This window comes from Diabrotica virgifera, chromosome 1 (genome assembly GCF_917563875.1).
Source record: "Diabrotica virgifera virgifera chromosome 1, PGI_DIABVI_V3a".
NCBI lineage: Eukaryota > Metazoa > Arthropoda > Insecta > Coleoptera > Chrysomelidae > Diabrotica > Diabrotica virgifera.
This window is the reverse complement of record NC_065443.1, coordinates 58,313,470-58,334,393: the sequence shown is the minus strand read 5'-3', so window position 1 is coordinate 58,334,393 and position 20,924 is coordinate 58,313,470. Positions and strand designations below refer to the sequence as shown.

General features: G+C 33.1%; 1 protein-coding gene across 2 annotated transcripts in view; it reads left to right on the top strand.

Annotated features, from left to right (window-relative positions):
• Positions 1–20,924, top strand: part of LOC114328744 (tyrosine-protein phosphatase non-receptor type 13-like) — a 1,179,517-nt gene that overhangs the window by 926,657 nt on the left and 231,936 nt on the right. For both annotated transcript variants that reach the window (XM_050656417.1, XM_050656421.1), the window contains one exon: positions 9,841–9,993. In XM_050656417.1, the coding sequence (XP_050512374.1) occupies positions 9,841–9,993 (153 nt within the window). The remainder of the gene's footprint in view (positions 1–9,840; positions 9,994–20,924) is intronic.

Sequence of the window (20,924 nt, the reverse complement as noted above, 5' to 3'; positions counted from 1 at the left end):
AATTTCCCCTAATGTCATCATCCTCATCATAAGTTCTTTCTTCATCTTCTTCTGAAGATTCATCAAAGAACCTCTTTCTTTTCGCCTTTCTTTTTGGGCGATCAAAATCTTGCTGCACCTGCGGCTGCGTCTCTTGTGGAAGTTCTGGCTCATCGTTCTGTCTCATTTCACCTTGCGCAATTTGCAGTTTTTTTTCGCCCTCTTTCTTATAGTGGGTAAACATGTCTTTCATGTTCATCACATACTCTGTGAGTGAGTTGTACAGGATTACAACGCTGTCCACGGTCATATTTTCAGCCTGGATCTTTTCACTGACTGAATTAAATTTTTGAAGTACATCTCCCCAAAGGGCTGCCATGAAACATGTTTCTAGAGACATTAGTTTTCGCAACAACCCTTTGGCTTTGGATTGTGTCTGTTTGTTTTCATGATTGCTTGAAGTCATGTCTATCAGCGTCTTGACCATGGGTTTGTAGTCTTTATTAAGGCTTTTGCAAGCTTCTTCCCTTGCAGACCATCTTGTAACACTGAGAGACTTCAACGACGTGTTCTTGTCCTTTCCTGTGGCCGTGAAATTTGACAGAAGAAGATTCCACCTGTGCGTAGAAGACGAGAAAAAATTGTACAATCCTTGCAAGAGATCAAAGAAATGTTTTGCAAGAGAACAGCATTCTGCTGCGCTTGATCCCACTAAATTTAGTGAATGCGCTGAACAAGGCACATAAAATATCAAGGGATTCTTTTCTTTAAGTCTTGCCTGCAACCCCGAGTACATTCCTGACATATTTGACGCGTTGTCATAGGACTGTCCCCTACAGTTTTGTATGTCCAATCCTTTCGACTGTAGGAAAGAAAGCACTGAGTTCACTAGTTCTTCACCTGTATGACCTTGATTTTTCATAAATTCAACAAAATGTTCTTCAGGGATTCCCAATTCATTCACATACCTTAATATGAAAGACAATTGATCAATGTGTGTTACATCAGGGGTGGAATCTACTATTATAGAATAGTACTTGCTTTTCTTAGCATCATTCAAAATTGTATCAATAACGGTTTTTGCCATTATTTCGATGAGTTCTTCACAAATGGTTGATGATAGGTATGACTGTTTGCCTTTACCCGCTTTCCCATATTTTTCCATGTGTGCTTTCAAAAATGGATCAAATTCGGCAATCAGCTCCAAGCACATCATATAGTTGCCATTTGAAAAAGAACCAAATTTTTCGTCAGTCCCCCTAAAGGCAAGACCACGCGAGGCAAGTTTTTTTATTACGGCCACCACTCTCTGGAGAACTGCCTTCCAATACCTTATTTCTTCTTCCACTTGGTTTTGTAGAAGCTTATCGATCCTCCCGGCTGCTTCTGCTCTTTGTTTGTATACTATTACACTATTGTAGTGAACGTGCGAGTTTTCATGCTCTTTTATTCTCGCTGATGCATGTTTCCAATCACTGAACCCATTTTCAGTAAACTGAGTAGAGGTCGAACTAAACAATTTGCATGGACCACAGAACAAAGAGCCTAAACTTGGTGAGTAAATCAAGAAATCTCTATTTACAATTTCGCCATTTGCAAGTTTTCTGTCGAATAGCCATTTAGCCAACACTCTTTTCCTGTCTGGATATTGCCTTTCAGATTTTTTAAAATCGCAATCTTTATTTTGATTCCATCCATTTTTAACAAAATATTCCCGCGTCTCTTCATTCACTATCCATAAAGCAGGATCATAATTTGGTTTCAAATGGACAGAAGAGTCAGGTTCAGAGACTGTTAATTGATCTTCAATCTCGTCAACAACAAAAGTTAATTCGGATATAGCTGGTTTGATCTTGTCAGTATCAACACATGACGAAGCTGAAGGTGCTGATGCTGAAGGGGTTGAGGGTGAAGCTGAAGGGGTTGATGCTGAAGCTGAAGGGGTTGATGTTGAAACCGGAGGGGCTGATGCTGAAGCTAAAGGGGTTGATGTTGAAGCTGAAGGGGCTGATGCTGAAGCTGGAGGGGTTGATGTTAAAGCTGAAGGCACTGATGCTGAAGCTGTTGAAGCTGAAGGCGTTAATATGGAACATACTTCTAGTTCTACTTCACAAAATTCTTTGACACTTTCTAAAAGCACTGGTTCTGGTGGCACTGGTAGGTTACTTCTTGTAAAAAATGTATCAAGCTTCGCAGTTTTATTTACAACTTCTGTCAATTTTTTTTTCTTCTCTTCGGCTACTTTTTTGTATTGCCACCCACTGAGCCGTTTGCGTCCATCCATTTGTACAGCTGCTTGTTATAGCATCAATGACATCGGAAGTAAAGGTCTGACTGTAAAAAAAAGAATATCTGTATAATTCAAAACTGTAGTACGATACGACAGGAAAAATGAAGCGAAAAAATGAGGGAAGCGAATTTCCTTCCATTACTTATTCAACTCATTGTGAAACCTATACGTATGGCAACATGCCGAATTACATTTTTCCTTATAGAGAACGGAATTAGCTAGAAAATCGAAATTTGCCTTAACATTTTCAGAAAAATATGCTCTACACGAATTTAAAACATAAAGAAGAATTTTTCCCATACGGGCCCCAAAAACCAAAATTTTGGGGTAAAACCCCCCCAAAAAGGGGGTAAATGTTATGGGATTCTTTTGGCTAAATAACTTAGCCGAGATATTGCAAAAAGGAAAGTGTGTGCGTGTGCCGAATTTGAAGAAAATCGGTCAAAAATTGCGACCGCTAGAGCGCGGTCTATATTAACTTACATTACCATTACTATAAACAAATAAATATTTCTTACCTCACAAGTTACAATTTCAAAATGTTACTCCGCTCAAAACAAATTACAAAAACGTTAAACCTAAACAGTTAGACAGACTGCAGTACGTGGAGTTGAGACCAGACAACCGAATGACAATGGCGCGTGGCGGTGATGGAGTTGGTGGGGGGAGGGAAGCGGCAAGGCGACAAGACGCCTGCCATCAGCCAATGCTAGCAACTACTACGATCCCACAACTAAATTTCCCGTGCGTAGCGTACGATACAGACTGCCGCCTCGCCCCTTCGACTCACTTGGATAGAGTGGCGTAGCGTAGTGTACTGCGACACATTACACCGCGCAGAGTGTCGCGTTATAAATAAATAATAAACAATAAAATAGTTTTTTAATATTTAATGCTCAGGTTCACTGGTCTTGATAATCGATAATAAAGCTTTATAATCAATCAAAAATAATTACACTTTTTTTTTCTCAAATCCGCCGCCCCAAAATTTTGCCGCCCTGGGCCGCGGCCCAGTTGGCCCGTGCCTTAATCCGGCCCTGCCCATAACCTGTATTAAAAGTATAGCGATACGCTTCATTTATTAAAAAAAAATTAACATGAAGTAAAACTCCCTAGTGTAGTTGGTATATTTAATAAAAATTCTAAAAATCCAAACGGATTACGTTCAAAACGTTTTCGGACTTATCAGTCCATCATCAGTGAACTCTCTGTCCTTGCTAAATAGCCACAATGCCAAACACTGGTCAAGATGTATATTCTAACTACATGGTGAAATTTCTTAAATAATTTGGCTTACATTGGATGCCAACGGATTAGTACTAGGTACATGATGCTCTACTCCATTAATTAAGAGATTTTTTTATTATGAATGGGTCTACATTGAACTACGTTTAGTCTGTCCAGGACAGTTTGGTTTCATTTCGATTCATAGCTGACCATATAGCTGCTCTTATATGGTCTGGAGAGACTGAAACGTAGGTAAAGCTGGTCAATCAATTTGGAGCCACGCCAAATAATGGCTTCAGTCAAATGGATTGACGCCAAAATCATGGCACATTCACAGTCACTCCATTCACTCCAAACTGGTTATCATCTCGTATTTGACGTGGTTCAATGAAGACGCACAATGTCGGATTTCGAAGACAACTGAAGAAGACATCGGCGTAGAATGAACGAAAAATGGACGTGGGTTTGGACATTTGCGGGAGGGTGGCGCGATGGCATGACGCGGTGTTTCGCCACTCACGAGCAGACGGTATGATGGCTTGGCGTCAAGCAAGGACATGATGCGATGGATTACGGAGTGAATGGAAATCCGGATTTTTACATGACGCCAAAAAAGCGATCAAGCTTCAACACTTACGATCAAAATTTGGCTGTATATCACGCCATTTGACGCGATGGCATGACCGTGAATGTCCAGCTTAAGGGGATGATAATTCGGATCTATAAACTGAAATGAAACATAAAGGTACGTATAGATATGCGAGCCGTGCGCGGCGCATTCTTCATATTAATTCGTGTTTTCAAGTACATGGAACAAATGGTACAAACTCCGCGCACACGGCACACCACTATCCAACTTCTGTCGGCGCCACGAACGCGCGTTGGCCACACTGCGCGAAGTGCGCGGCGCGCATAATATCTGTACGCACCTTAAGCTGTCTTGGCCAGCAAATGAAGCATTTTGGCTAGCAATTTTTTCTTCCAGCATGGATTTACTTAAAATTCTGACAGAATGTAGGGAATAGTCCAAGGATCATTTTCTATATCATGCCGCTGTACGCTAAAACCTTGGAGGTGGTTGTCACCCCATCTCGGGGGTGGGAATTTCTTATTACATTTTAAACATTCGATGTAAAAAGTAATTCTAAGAAAAAAATAGATGTAAAAAGTAATTCTAAGAAAAAAATTGTTTTTTACATTCTCTTCTCAAAGTAACAGTTTTTCGACGAAAGAATCGACTTTTTTAGAGGGTTTTTTTTTGGGAATAACTCGAAAAATATGTATTTAATCAAAAAAAACTGGATATTAAAATTGTATCTTTTAGTAACACAAACCAAATTCTTTTTTTATAATATTTTTACGATTAACACAAACCGAGATACGGCATGTTAAAAGTGAGCTTTTTTCGTCAAATGCATAATTTGAAATATTCAAAGCCAAATAACGGGAAAACTTTGCATTTTTGGAGGAAAGCTTAGATAATATTTTTTCAAGTATATAATTAGACCTTTAAAAAATAATTAGAAGTTTCTACCATAAAAATTGAGCGACTTATGATCAAAAAAAGGTCGGTACCTGCTTTTGTCTACGAAAAAATCAGTGAAAACAACCCCCTAACTACCCTCCTAATTAAAAATTGGTCTTCACCTTTCTGTAATTCCTTTTATATTTATATTATCAATACACCCAAGAAGTTTGACCTATTTAAAACTGGTAATTTTAGAAAAATTTATGTTTAAATAAAAATTGATTTTTTGCAATTTTGTATTTTTCACCTTTTTCTTCAAAATATCTCCGAAAATTCTGGATATACAAAAAAATGATAGACTACTAAATTGTTGCTTTTTTAATAACTAAACTTTCCTTGTGCATAGATTTTCATTACAGTGAATAATTAACGTAATATAGCTGTTTAAAACCTCTATTTACGAGCAAACACCCCCTTATTCGAGCCCTTTAAACCCACCCTAATTAAAAACTACGGGATCTTGCGGAATTTAATTTACATAGTCTTTTTTGAAAACCATTTTTGAAAAAACTTTTTATCGCCAAAACTTAAGGAGCTATGTTTATAAAACGATTTTTTTTTTCGAAAAATTCGAATAGTCCGCTTATAGAGCATTTTCAATGTATATGTACATTGTACATAATATATAATACTACAGAACCGCTTCGTACACTGGAAGGTGGCTAAAAAACTATTTGTATTTGTACCGGGTGTCCCAATAAGAATGGCTCTCGGCCATATCTCAGGAACCGTTTATAGTAGAGCTTTGAAATAAAAAATTTTATAACAAAAGTTACCTCAGGAAAAGCCTGGAAATTATTTTCATAATTGTGGGACCACCGCTAGAGGGCGTAATTGAATATCAAAAATTAAAAAATCTAAATTTTACAAAATTTTCCTAATGAAGGGGCACTGGAAATCCGATCGTCGTATTCTTCATAAAATTCTACGCATATTTTATTTGACAAGTTTAGGTCTACCTTTGGAAATAAGAGGTGGGGGTGAGTGGGAACCTTGTTATGAAAAACTGGCTGCGAGTCCGGTTCTGCTTAATCAAATTTTGCAAACTTGGTCTTGTTGAAGACAGATCTTTTTCGTCAATGTAAAAGTTACGATTTCGAACCAACTTACTGAGTAATATGCCAGCTAGAAGGCGTTATTTAATTTTTTTCAGAAATCTAGTGTTCCTTGGAAAATATTAAATACAAACATGCATTTTTAATACCATATTACAAAATTAGACAAAATTAGCAACAGAATAGCGAAAACCGCATGCTAATACCTTTTTTCTATCTCGAGATATCTTACAAAACGTGTAAATTTCATAACTGTTACTGTCACCGGTAAACGAAATTCATTAAAAGTAGTGTGCTATGGAAACAACAAAGAAACATTTTCCAGCTATCAACGTATATTAGGTCTTTTCAACGCTTCTCATTTGTTTCGAGCCTCGTTCATATCTCGTATATTAATATTATACACGGATTATACGGCATATGACAAAGGCTCGAAACAAATGAGAAGCGTTGAAAAGCCCTATTACAAAGAAATAAAAACAACTATTTAGTGATGACATAAACGTTCAAATTTTTGCCCATCATTTTCGTTGCAAACATTTACTCTTTCAAGAGTAGATTGAACAGCAGTCTCAATTTCTGCTCTCGATTGCTTTGAATGGCGTTTAGTATTCTCTGGATAATGTATTCTAGAGTAGTGTATGATGGGCAACAATTTGAATATTTAGGTCGTCACTAAGTAGTTCTTTTTGTTCTGTGTTATATTTAATTTTAATAGTATTGTTTCTCTTTATATTGTTGTTTTAATTAATTATATTTTTATACGTTGACATCTGGAAAATGTTATTTTGTTTTTTTCCACAGCACACTACTTTTCATTAACTTAGTTTACCGGTGATAGTAACAGTTATGTATAAAATTTACACGTTTCTCGAGATATCTTGAGATAGAGAAAAGATATCGACATGCGGTTTTCGCTATTCTATTGCTAATTTAATCTAATTTGATAAAGTATGATTAAAAATGCATACTTGTATTTAATATTTTCCAAAGAAAACTAGATTTCTGAAAAAAATTAAATAACGCCTCCCAGCTGGCTTATTACTTATTAGGATGGTTCAAAATTATCACGCTTACATTGAAGAAAAAGATCTGTCTTCAACAAGACCCAGTTTTCAAAATTTGATTTAGCAGAACCGGACTTACAGCCATTTTTTCATAACAAGGTTCCCACTCACCCCCACCTCTTATTTGCAAAGGTAGAGTTAAACTTGTTAAATCAAATATGCGCAGAATTTGATGAAGAATACAATAATCGGATTTCCAGTGCCCCTTCATTAGGAAAATTTTGTAAAATTTAGATTTTTTTATTTTTGATATTCAATTACGCCCTCTAGCGGTGGACCCATAATTATGAAAATAATTTCCAGGCTTTTCCTGAGGCAACTTTTGTTATAAAATTTTTTTATTTCAAAGCTCTACTATAAACGGTTCCTGAGATATGGCCGAGAGCCATTCTTATTGGGACACCCGGTACATATTTGTAAATTTGTATTTTTGTGTAAATAAATGTTTTGTAATTCTTTAATTGTACTTTTTTTTTCTGTTTAGATCTATTAAATTATTTACTTATAAAAATTGCAATGTTATTAAGAGTGCTTTTTAAGGGTTGAATAATTATTATATTATATCCTAAAGCATAAAACAATCATTGTTTAACCAATCAAAACCAAATTGTACCCATATTAAAGTTTAAAATATTTTTATATAATTTTTGACAATAAAGGGTAGTTTACACCCCTAAAAAGAGTCAATGCCCTTGAGCATGATATAAAATATGAAGTACAGGGTGAGATGATAATAATCCCAAATTTTTATGTAAATCGATGCAAGCCGAAATTATTCTTGTAGGATAAGTAATTTTTTATATATAGCTCCAACAAGGGTGGTTTTAAGGGTTGAAATAGTCTGATATTATATCTGAAAGCATAAAACAATCATTATGTAACTAATAAGAAGCAAATGTTGACACTATTAAAGTTTAAAATGTTATTTTATAATTTTTTACAATTAGGGTAGTTTTCACCCTTAAAAATCCAAAATCGTACAACGGCTCAATATAGAAAATAAACTAGAGGGTTAAATAAGCCTAATCACAAATTTTTGTACAAATCGATGCTGGACGAAAGAATTGCGAGGTTTTGCCATTTTTTCAGTTTTATTTCCTCGATTAGTAATAATTGTTTGTATATTAAAATAAATTTCCAAAAATATGATTTGAATTTATTTATTTTATATAAAGTACTTTTATATAATTTATAATTTTTTGTCGCTTTCTAAGTATAATTTTCAATACAATTAATAAACGTACCTGTTGTAAAGTATGCTAAAAACGAAAACGACAATAGACTACCCCAGCTAATTAAAATAATATTCGAAAATATTACTCCAATCATCCAAGATACGTATCGTTCACCCCAGCCTAGCTCAGTCTATCAGGGTGTGTGGTCGTCTTGTTTTAATCTTAGATATGAACTCTAAAAATTTAGAATGAAAGCAAACAAAACAGTATTTTTTTAACTAATCATGTTTATTGTTCAGTAAAGATATAATAAAAATATGACTTATTAAATGGATTAACAAATATATTCAAATTCTTGCCAAAAACTAACAATTCTGGATTATACTTATGGTTTTTGGTATCTGGTTCGCTGGTAACTTCTTGATGTCGAATGGTATTGCTGTTTCTACAACTGGCACTTGGGTTCTAGAGGCTGTATTCCACCAGGCCTACAGATGTTGGCCGTTGCAGTCTAGAGGTGATGTGGTTGCAGTCTAGATGACATGTCCCTCGTTGTTATATCGCCGGCGATTGAGGATTCTTGAAGCTCCCGGAGGGAGGACGGTGATCTTTATCCCAAAAACTAGAATACGGAACGGGTATGAGTGACAATCAAGAAGAAAAACCAAAAACGAGCCTTTGCCAAATAGTATTCAAAAACTAGTAGATGGCAAGAGTAAATTAAATGGAATTAAGATTGATACTACTAGTTAAAATTTGATTACTAAACGTGCATACATATATGTAAATTAAAAAGATTTATTTAAAACTAAAATATCAGAACACATGCTTTGACATTGAAGGTTAGGTTAGATACGTGAAAATGATTATAAAAAGCTGTTAGATGTAGAAATGTAATTAAAATATGATAATATGTATTCTTACCCCAAGAGAATATGGTCTGATGAAATAGATGGGGCCTTATGAGCTCATCTCTTTAAATATATTAATTTTGCCCCTCCATTACTAATTGTCACTCTCATTGACATAACAGCGCAAAGTAAGGGTAGATGGGCAGCCATGTTCGGTATTGAAAGACAGATATCTACAGAGTAAGAATGTATGAAGTACGTTCCGTATGATGATTTAGATTTTAGATGAAAATAGAGATAGGAAATAGAAGATAATAAAAGAGGGCGCCAAACAAGTTTTTAACGAAAAAACAAGTTAAAACGAATAGAAGAAAATTATTAATGAAATCAGAAAATAGAAATTAAAGAAAATAGAGTAAAATAATTATTTAAAAATAAAATAACAAAGATGTGACGTTTGTAACGTTACAATGCTGTACTGCTTGAGATATACTACTGAAACATACTGTACACCTTATTTATTTTCTTAGTTTTATGGTTTCCTGCAGTGTGCATTAATAATAAAATTGTCTATCCGATAAGAAATGACGGCATTTACTCATTCTCCTTTCAATATATTACGGGTGACGTTTTCTTGTTCATTCTCCATTATTTTCCATATTTTTCAGATGTGGATCTACGCTTTAGGTGAAACTCTGAAAAGGGCCACGTTGACTAGCCACGTCGCTGCTTCTCGCTTAAGTGCTGAGTTATGTCAAACCTTTACGGATATGACTCATCCCCAGGCCAGTTCGAGGGCGTCTTTGATGCATTTATTAGACGTGAGTATACTTTTGACAATAATTCTCTTATATGGAAAAAGTTTGTAGTGGTAAACTTAAATTATTAAGTATTTTTGTCCTCTCATAAGATGGTCTTATGTGATACTGGCTTAATCCTGAAAGCAAGAAATTTCACGTAAAATCCAAATGGTAGAATTTTGACTGTGATTGAGAAAAATCTCTGGTAATTATTTACTGGACATACACATGCCAGCAGCTACTTTAAATACAAGTTACATTGTAAGTAGGATTTTTAGACTTATATCTTAAGTAATAGAAAAATGCTGATATGTTTTGTACACATTAATGAACAGTTAAAAAAAAGAGTGTGTCTACTTTGTACGCACGTAAGAAGTTATACTTTTACTATTATGATTTCAACGAAATAAATATATTTTTTCTACAACCACTATTCAAAGTGCACTTTTCTGCACGGTTTTATGTTAGCAAACTTGATATTTTCTCACAGTATAGAATATTTGACATTAGTGTGCAGAAAAGTGACGTTTCTGTGCCGCAAAGTGACGTTTCTGTGCCGCAAAGTTCTTTTCTGCACAGTTGACTACCTCATTCTGAGTAACGTTATATTCTGTTTACATCCGTGGACTACCGCATTCTGAGTAACGTTATATTCTGTTTACATCCGTGGTTAAACTTTAGACAAATATATAACCTATAAGACAATTACTATATTTAACTATAGCATAGAAACTAAATTATGGATGTTACAACTGTTTTATTTTACAATTTTATTCTTATTAAACATTTTATAATTATCAAATAACCAATAAGGATTTAGCAACCTGTGCAAGAGACGTCGAATGAAGTAGGTTTTGTGTAAATCCGTGACTGCATAAATATAATGTCAATAATGTGTAATAATTGTTTAAATTTAAACAAATTAAGGCAGTGCATTAATTTTTTAACTGATTTCTGTGCAATTTATTTAGGTATAAGGAATTTAAATTGATTAGTAGGTATTAATTAAATACAGTTTAAAATTTATCACATAGGTACCTATTATAATTAATCGTCGTTTGGAAATTGTGATTTTTATTTTTAGGAAAAACTGTGCTTGTAGAAAAAATATAGTGTGAAACACGTGCAGAAAGGTAATTTCTCACTCGTTTGAATTGCGGCACTCGCTTGCGCTCGTACCGCAACTTTTCAAACTCGTGAGAAATTAGTACCTTTCTGCACTTGTTGCACAATATACTATTCAATTTAATGGGATTAAAAATTGGATTTCAAAAATAAAAAAAAAGTAAGGCTACAACATGAGGCTTTCCCAAGCAGTCGGTCCCCCATCCAAGTTGAAAGCTTGTCCTGGGCGCTTACTTCATACTATCGTTTTTATAAAAATTCACTCTCTACAATTTTCCCAATCGCGCCTAAAGAAAAATAACTTCAACAACATTTTTTTTAAGCTAAAACAAAAAACAGTAAAAATCTTCTAAGTAACATTTCATGTACTGACATTTAAACAGAAAATACAATACAATAGTTTCAAATGTAGTCCAAGTAATGAAGCTTAAAATAGGACAAAACCTCGCAATTTTTACAGAATGGATCGATTTGCTTGAAAATTTGAGAATAAGTAGTGGATAGTCCAAAGATCAAAATCTATATGATGCCGAACGGCGCTTTTACCATGGGGGTGGTTGCCACCCCATGTCGGGGGTGGAAATTTTTTGTTATATTTTAACCGCAGACGTTGGTAAAAACATTCATTCTAAGCAAAAAAAGGTTCTATACATTTTTTTGATAAAATTAATGGTTTTCGATTTATTCGCTATCAAAAGTGTTAGTTTTATATAAAAAAAAATCAATGTTTTTAATCAGTTTTCTGCAAATAACTCAAAAAGCTTTCGTTTTATCAAAACAACTTTGCTTAACAAAAATGTACCTTGTGAAAAAAACAACCAAACCAATTTTTTTAGATTTTCTTTAAGACCAATAGTAATCGAGCTAGACTTTATTATATGTTAGCTCTTCTTCGTCAAATGCTAAATAGTGTCGTATCAAAGTCAAAAGACAGGAAAATATGCATTTTTCGAGGATAAAATGTTTAAACTAATTTGAAGTATGTAAAATATCTATCTCCAGAAATAAGAAACAAGTCTTTAGCTCAAAAATTAAGTGGCTTATAATGAAAAGAATGTCAGTCCCTTTTTTTTTCGTGAAAAAGTGATCGGAAGCAAACCCCTTATCACCACCCTAATGAAAATAAGTCATTGACCTTATTTGGTCTTCTTTATTTATGTATTATTAATAGGTTCTAGAAGTTTAACCGACTTAGAATAATCAGTTTAAAAAAAATGAAGTCAAAAGCGAATAACGAATTTTTGGAGTTTGATAAAAAATTCACTTTTCTTCAGAATAGAAAGATAAACATCAGAGATACGAAAAAATGTTTAAACACGAAATTATAGCTTATTTCATTTCCAAGAAATTGTTTTGCAAAAATTTTTTCTACGGTAAAAATTGAGTGAGCTATTGACAATTAAAACTGGTAATAACATACAAAAACCACCTTTACCAACCCTTTCAAAGTCGCCACTTTTTACGACTGAGGATTTTAAAAGGATTTAATACTAATATCCTTATAGACCTTATAAAAAACTACAAAATTCTTTTTCACCAAACTTTCTAAGATAAAAACTAAAAAGGTTACGGTTAAAAAATCAATATATTTTTTTGAAAAAAAGAAGGAGAAATCCAATTGGAAGCATAATAATGTAAGTTAGCGGTGTTTTTAGTCATTGGCCTTATTCATTCTTCTTTACTTATGTATTATTAATATATTCTAGAAGGTTAATTGACTGGCTTAGAATGATTAGTTCTTAAAAAAATTGAAGTTAAAAGCGAATAACGACTTTTTGTAGTTTGGTAAAAACTACAGAAGTTTTCTTCAGAATAGAAAGATTAGCATCAGATATACGAAAAAATGATTTAATATGAAACTGTAGGTTATTTACCTCCCAAGAACTTGGTTTCAAAAAATTTTTTCTACGGCAAAAATTGAGTGAATGGTAAATGAGTATATATATCGAAAAACATTGATTTTTTCGATATAAAACTAACACCTTCGATAGCGAATAAATCGAAAACTATTAAATTTATCAAAAAAATGTATAGAACGTTTTTTGTTTAGAATGAATGTTTTACCAACTTTTGCGGTCAAAATATAATAGAAAATTTCCACCCCCGACATGAGGTGGCAACCACCCCCATGGTAAAAGCGCCTTTTGGCATGATATAGATTTTGATCCTTGGACTATCCACTACTTATTCTCAAATTTTCAAGCAAATCGATCCATTCTGTAAAAATTGCGAGGTGAAAAGCTTCGGTTCCTGGACTAATGTACATACGAACCCTATCTTTTTGATGAGAGACCTCAAAACAAATTGACTAACTAGTTGGTTGTTGAAATCATGCCAATAAAACACACACAAACACATTGAAAAATGCCAGAAAGATTGTTTTCGCAACAATTGTTGGCAAAAATTTTAACTAAATACGTATTTTCTTAAAAAAAAAAACTCGTCTTAAGATGTGTAAAAAAATGAAAAATAAAAATTTGCCTTGGAGATTGAACCCGTGTATATTACGTTGAGAATCAAGCACGTTAAAATGCACCCAATTGGACACAACAACTGAACGTTTTAAAATTTTTGACAGTTGTTCATATTTGCTTAGTGTCTGAATTAATCAAATTAGTTTTATTTTTGTGGAATAAAATTATTAAAATACAACAAAATATAGAGTAAGAAATAGTTATTTCTCTACAACCACTATTCAAAATGCACTTGTCTGCACAGTTTTATGTTAGCAAACTTGATATTTTCTCACAGTTTACGATATATGACATTAGTGTGCAGAAAACTGACGTTTCTGTGCCGGAATAGTATATTGTACAACAAGAGAGAAAAAAGACATATTTCTCACGAGCGCAGAAGTTTTTTGGCACGAACCGAGGCACATTTTATATGTTGGGATTGTATTTAAAATCTACATCTCAGATAATAAAATTATCATCTCAGATTCCGCGAAATTGTGTCTGTGTTGCAAAAATGGTTCACGACCATGCAATTTCGTTTTACACTGACGTTGCTATATTTGCATACATTTTTTTTTATTTACCTTAATGCCTTAACAACTAATGGCCATTGGCATAATACAGTTGATTTTGCAATCAGATACCTAGTGTAGTTTGTCGTGTCTTGAGTAAATGTCTTATTACTTTGAAAAGTCGAGTTAATTGTTTTTACAAAGAGACGCTAATTGTATCCGAACGTCTGCATTCCCTTCGGTGAGTACCGATCCTACAAGGATACAAACTATTTTCACTTACTAATTTTTAATAAATGAAAAATTTCCCACCCCTGATGAGATTCGAACTCACGGCCCCTGAATCCAAAGGTCGGCTCTCTTACCACTAAGCCACAGAGGAGGTCATACAAAAATTAAAATTCGTTATCTACGTGATTCATAAACAAGTAATTAGACTTCGTAAGTCCTAGGTTTTCACTTAAAGTGATCGAACGTCGAACTGGGAGTAGATATTTCAACTCTTCGTGTGTAACTTTGCATCGATTGATATACGATTTCACTAATTTTGAGTAATTTTTACTAAACTTTCGGTCATACTCGTTCGAACGAAAATGATTTCCAAACCGGGACTAAAGAGTCAAGATCGACTTTACAATACTCTTTGATTGATATGTCACATGTACTATTTCTGCGACTAAGTATAATATGGCACTTGCGGTTATAACTTTTTAACCGGAAATTATATAAAAACCAAAAGTATACATTTGTTCTTATCTTGCTAAGGCGCGTCGAATAATATATCGCTTATACTATTTCGGTGACTTTAAAACAGTACTTCCGGTTGAATTTCTAAAACCGGAAGCCCTACGTCAAATTTCTCACCTTTAGTACCATCCTTGAATTATAAGGTTTCAATCGACACCTCATTTGCCATTCTACCTGTTATGGTGACGGAGGTGTTATATTCGCGGATTGACGGACAGACGGACAGACAGTCATGAAACCGAAACTATATATTTGTTCTCATTTCTCGAAGGCGCGTCGAATAATATATCACTTGTACTATTCCAGTGACTTTAAAACAGTACATCTGGTTGCATTGCGAAAACCGAAAGTGCTAGGTCAAATTTCTCATCTTTAGTACCATCCTTGAATTATAAAAGCATTCATTCAACACCTCATTTGTCATTATACCTGGTATAATGACGGAGGAGTTGAGTTTACGGACGGATGGACAGACGGACGAGGATAATTCAACGTTTTCACATTTTTTCAAAATTGGGTGAAAACAATAAAGACTCATTCGAAACTTTTTATAATTTTTCTATTTGCATTGATTGGTATTTGAAAATTTTGACAAATTTTAATTTGGATAATGTTCCTTTCCTATCTTGATCATAAATCCGGGAGAGCCCACAATTCCAGAAACGTTCTCATTCTCACGTTAATAAAGTTTACTAGAACAAGCGAATGTTTGAACGCAATGATGTCTACGGAATGTCTGACAGTTAATTTAATTTCACCGAAACTTTCCCCAGTCATAGTTTTCTATTACGAAAAAGCATGAGCGTTCTATGAATTATATCCTCTTAAGTTTTAATGCTTTTTGATCTCAGTTCTGCACCTTTTTTTCATTACAAGCGATCTATGTTTTGGATGGATAAATGTAGGTACTATGAAGTTAGTAGTAGGTAAAAGTTAAATTAAATATAACGGAAAGATCGCAGATTAAACTCTACAATAAACAGAGTATTCTTGTAAAGCGATCAATGAAAATAAAGTGAGGCTGTGAAATTTGTTCATATTCCTGTAAGTATAGAAAAAAAAATAAAAATTAAAATTAAAATTAAAATTAAAATTAAAATTAAAATTAAAATTAAAATTAAAATTAAAATTAAAATTAAAATTAAAATTAAAATTAAAATTAAAATTAAAATTAAAATTAAAATTAAAATTAAAATTAAAATTAAAATTAAAATTAAAATTAAAATTAAAATTAAAATTAAAATTAAAATTAAATTTAAAATTAAAATTAAAATTAAAATTAAAATTAAAATTAAAATTAAAATTAAAATTAAAATTAAAATTAAAATTAAAATTAAAATTAAAGTTAAAATTAAAATTAACATTAAAATTAACATTAAAATTAAAATTAAAATTATTAAAATTAACATTAACATTAACATTAAAATTAAATTTAAATTTAAATTGACATTAAAATTTAAATTAAAATTAAGATTAAGATTAAGATTAAGATTAAAATTAAAATTAAAAGTAAAATTAAAATTAAAATGTAAATTTAAATTAAACCATCGCATCTTCCGGCAAGATTCAGTTTTTCATTGTTCAAGCTCAGCTCAGCTCAGCTTTTGCATACTCAAATACTTCCAGGGCTTGCACTAAATACAAGGTGTTAAATTCAAAAGATTATAGGAATGGATCCCGCGAACCAAAAAAAGTTTATTAATAGCAAGCTGAAAATTTGTTAATAGCTTAACGGTGTTTAGTCGGACAAACTTTGATGTACGGGAACACTGGAACAGGAGAAGTTTTAATTGTGGAACAGGTTACAGGTTTCGAACTTCAGACGATGAAAATGTCTCATTTTCCAATTTATTTGTTGCCCTTCAATAAACTCGCATACAACAATCAGACTGCTATTATTTATCACCAACATAATTCCTCTTATTTGATATGTTCTACATCTCGAACTGATTAAAATGCCCAACATATTTGTCGGACAAACATTTTTTCATATACTATATAAAGTTTGCCTTTATAAACTTAATAAACTTAAAAACACCCTGCTAGTTTTCACAATCATAAACTTGTCAGGATGACATGTTCCACAAACCTGTTCCAGTGTTCCCATACATCAAAGTTTGTCCGACTAGACACCGTTAAGATATTAACAAATTTTCAGCTTGCTATTAATTAACTTTTTGGTACTCGGGATCCAGGCCTATTAATAGGACAGTTTCAAGAAACTGTGTTTAATTTTTAACAGCAGACGCAAAAGTATTAGTTATTTAAATAAACAATAAAAATCAAAATAAAAAAAGTTTAAATAAGATGCTCACATTGAGATCCCTCACTTTTTGGCAATAAATCTACCTTGTCTTGGATTCACGCAGCACGTTTTCAACAGTTTCAGGTGGAGTAGTGTTAATTTCATTCCCGACTTTTTTCTGTAAATGGGGACATATTTGTTAAGAGGATTGATATTGGGATCAACCAAGACCCAAGACAGAAACTTATGAAGAAATGTAATGAGAGAAACCGACCCCATATTATAAGGCTAAAAGTAAAGAGAACATGATTCATCTGATAACGTCCAAAACCTTGAGTTAAATCTCCTGACGATTTAGAGTACCTATCTTACATTAGTAATGTCGAACTGTAACTCTTGTTTTATAGAATTGATTTCGAAGATTCGTGTACTTTCACTATTAGAAGGCGATGTTTGACTAATGGGGTTCGGTGGCAAAAAATTAAATTTTGTTTTGAAAAGAATTTTCTTCGATTTTACGCTTTGCATTATCCAAAAATAAAAGAATGGATGGATATTGACATTTAATTTTTTTAAGATGTTTAGATATTGGTTTCATGTCAACTGCATAATTTTATATTGCTTCTTCCATAAACTCATTGCTAAGGCACACTTATGTTGTTAAACTATTTTAAAATGCGGAATTTGTTAATAACTAGAATTTCTATGTTTTTCCGTTTGCAAAGTCATAAAAAACAATAATTTCGACGACTGCAAACTGAAAAAAGGCTCCTATGAGACAATGCAATATTGGAAGCACGTTGAAAGAATGGATTTGGACATTGCCGGGCCATTTCAAGAAAGTGAAAATGGTTGGCCGTTATAAATTACTTCAGGAAGTAGGTCGAGATCTACGCAATTCTAGACCAGAAGGTCTAGATTCTAGATCATATTTAGAAGAAAGGTACTACCGTGTCAAGCATGAATCAGGTACATCAGAAATCTACCTTATACGATCTGGAGTCCCTCAAGGTAGTGTTCTGGGTCCTATATGATATCTAATATTTACACACGACATACCAACAAACGAAAATGTAACGACTACAACATTCGCAGATGACTAACACAGCTATGTTAGTCACAGATGAAAAACCCGAAAAAAAAAACAGCTACCGAATCTCTTTAAAGGCATATTAGGAACATTGAAAAGTGGACAAAGAAATGAATAAAGATCAATGAATCAAAATCACAACATATCATATTTACAAAATGTCGTAAAATATCGACTAATATAGAAATAAATAACAAAGCAATTCCACAAGCCGAAAGCGTTAAATACCTTGGTATGCACCTGGACAAAACTTTGACATGGAGAACACATATATGGAAAAAGCGCCAACAGTTAAATTTAAAATTTCGTAAACATTATTGGATACTAGGCAGAACATCGAAGTTGTCTATACGTATAAAATTGTTGGTATACAATACAATACTCAAACCGGTCTGGACCTATGGGATCCAGCTATGAGGTACAGCAGCAAAATCCAACATATCCATAATGGAAAGATTACAATCCAAAGTGTTACGCTCTATAACAGACGCCCCATGGTTCGTGTCAAACAAAGACATTTATTGTGATCTAGAAGTACCTACGATCAGTGAAGTGATAGTTCAGTGCAGTGTTCGGTACATAAAACGCCTAGAAAGCCATCCAAATGCCCTGGCAATAAACTTGCTTGATAATAGTCAACAAACTCACAGACTAAGACGTAAAAATCCACTGGACCTTATTTATAAATAAGTTTTATACCTCACCGTAATTGTGTTTATATTTTAGATATATGTATTGTCTGTAAATGTAAAATGTATGTTTGTATGTAGCATATTATCGGAATGTCATGTTTGTTCCATACTAGAGGTCCAGTCATTGGACTGACCTCTCTAACGTCAATTTTTTTTTACTTCAAACCCCAAAGACGCTTATTGTTAGAATTTTTATAACTAACAGATTGCTGAATAAACGTTAAAAAAAACAAAAAAGAAGAAGGTCTAGAAATCTAGCAGAAGATCTACTATTGCCGATATGTTGATCAAAGATAACATTAGTCGATTTGGGATGCCTTTGGTGATCCATAGAAGGAAGGATCTTCGAAACCTATATATTCCAGGGAATCTGCGATACATTGGTCATGAAGAAAACAAGATCTAAAGCCTATCTCTCAATCGAATGGAATGGTAATGCGAATTAATGAGACAGTTTGCAAGTATTTGGTAAAAATGGCATAAAATTACGAGCGAGACTGGGACGGGTAGCTTCCGTTCGTCGCCATGACCTACAGATGAGCTGTTAATGAATCACCAGACCAAACACCAGCAAAAGTCCTATTTGAACCCTATTAATTAATTGTGTTTTTAATAGGTTTGTTCTAGCAAACAGTCAAACTAGTCAGAAACCGTCAGCAAACAGTTGGTCAGTGAGAAAACATAATACAGTCACCAGTGCTATCCCCTCTACTCGCGCTGGTCGACTATCCGCTGTTGGTTTCAAACCGCTTGAAACTGATGCTAGAACAAACCTAATGTTAGTATAAGGGCCGGTTGTTGCCGGTACTGTCACAACTGTCAATGTCAACTTTGGTTGGGTTGCTGAAAACATAATTGATTATAATTATAAGATTAGTTTATTAATTAACATAACAATTATTAACATAATTGATTAACTAATTTCATAATTGTACTCAATAATTATGTTTTCAGCAACAAAATCAAAGTTGACATTGACAGTTGTGACAGTAATTAAATATTTGATAATGATCATTTTTGATTAACGTTCGAACAACCGGCCCTAAATGAATTAAAATAAGCGACAGAAAACTGTAAATAGTCCAGGAACCGAAGGTATTCACCTCGCAATTTTTACAGAATGAATCGATTTGTTTGAAAATTTGAGAATAAGTAGTGGATAGTTTAAGGATCAAAATCTATATGATGCCGAAAGGCGCTTTTACCATGGGGGTGGTTGCCACCCCATCTCGGGGTGGAAATTTTTTATTATTTTTTGACCGCAAAAGTTGATGAAAATATTCATTTTAAGCAAGAAATGTTCTATACATTTTTTTGATAAAATTAATAGTTTTCGATTTATTCGCTATGGAAAGTGTTAGTTTTATATCGAAAAAATAAATGTTTTTCGATATTATACCCATTTGCGATTCACTCAATTTTTGCCGTAGAAAAGATTGTTTCAAACCAAGTTCTTGGGAATTAAATAACCTACAATTTCATATTGAAACATTTTTTCGTATCTCTGATGCTAATCTTTCTATTCTGAAGAAAATGGCATTTTTTACAAAACTACAAAAATTCGTTTTTAACTCCGGTTTTTTTAAAACTGATCATTCTAAGCCAGTCAAACTTCTGAAATCTATTAATAATGCATAAATGAAGAAGAATAAATAAGGAAAATTACTAAAAACACCGCTAACTTACATTATTATGCTTCCAATTGGATTTCTCTTTTTTTTAAATATATTGATTTTTTAACCGTAACTTTTTTATTTTTTACCCTAGAAAGTTTGTTAAAAAAGAATTTTGTAGGTTTTTATCTAGATCTAGTAAGGCTGTTAATATTAAATCCTTTTAAAATCCTCAGTTGCAAAAAGAGGTGGCTTTGAAAGGGTTGGTAAAGGTGGTTTTTGCATGTTATTACAAGTTTTAATTGTCAATAGCCCACACAATTTTTTCCTTAAAATTTTTTTTCAAACCGTATTCTTGGGAAATAAATTAACATCAATTTTATATTTAAATATTTTTTCGTATCTCTGATGCTAATCTTTCTATTATGAAGAAAAGTGCATTTTTTACCAAACTACAAAAATTCGTTATTCG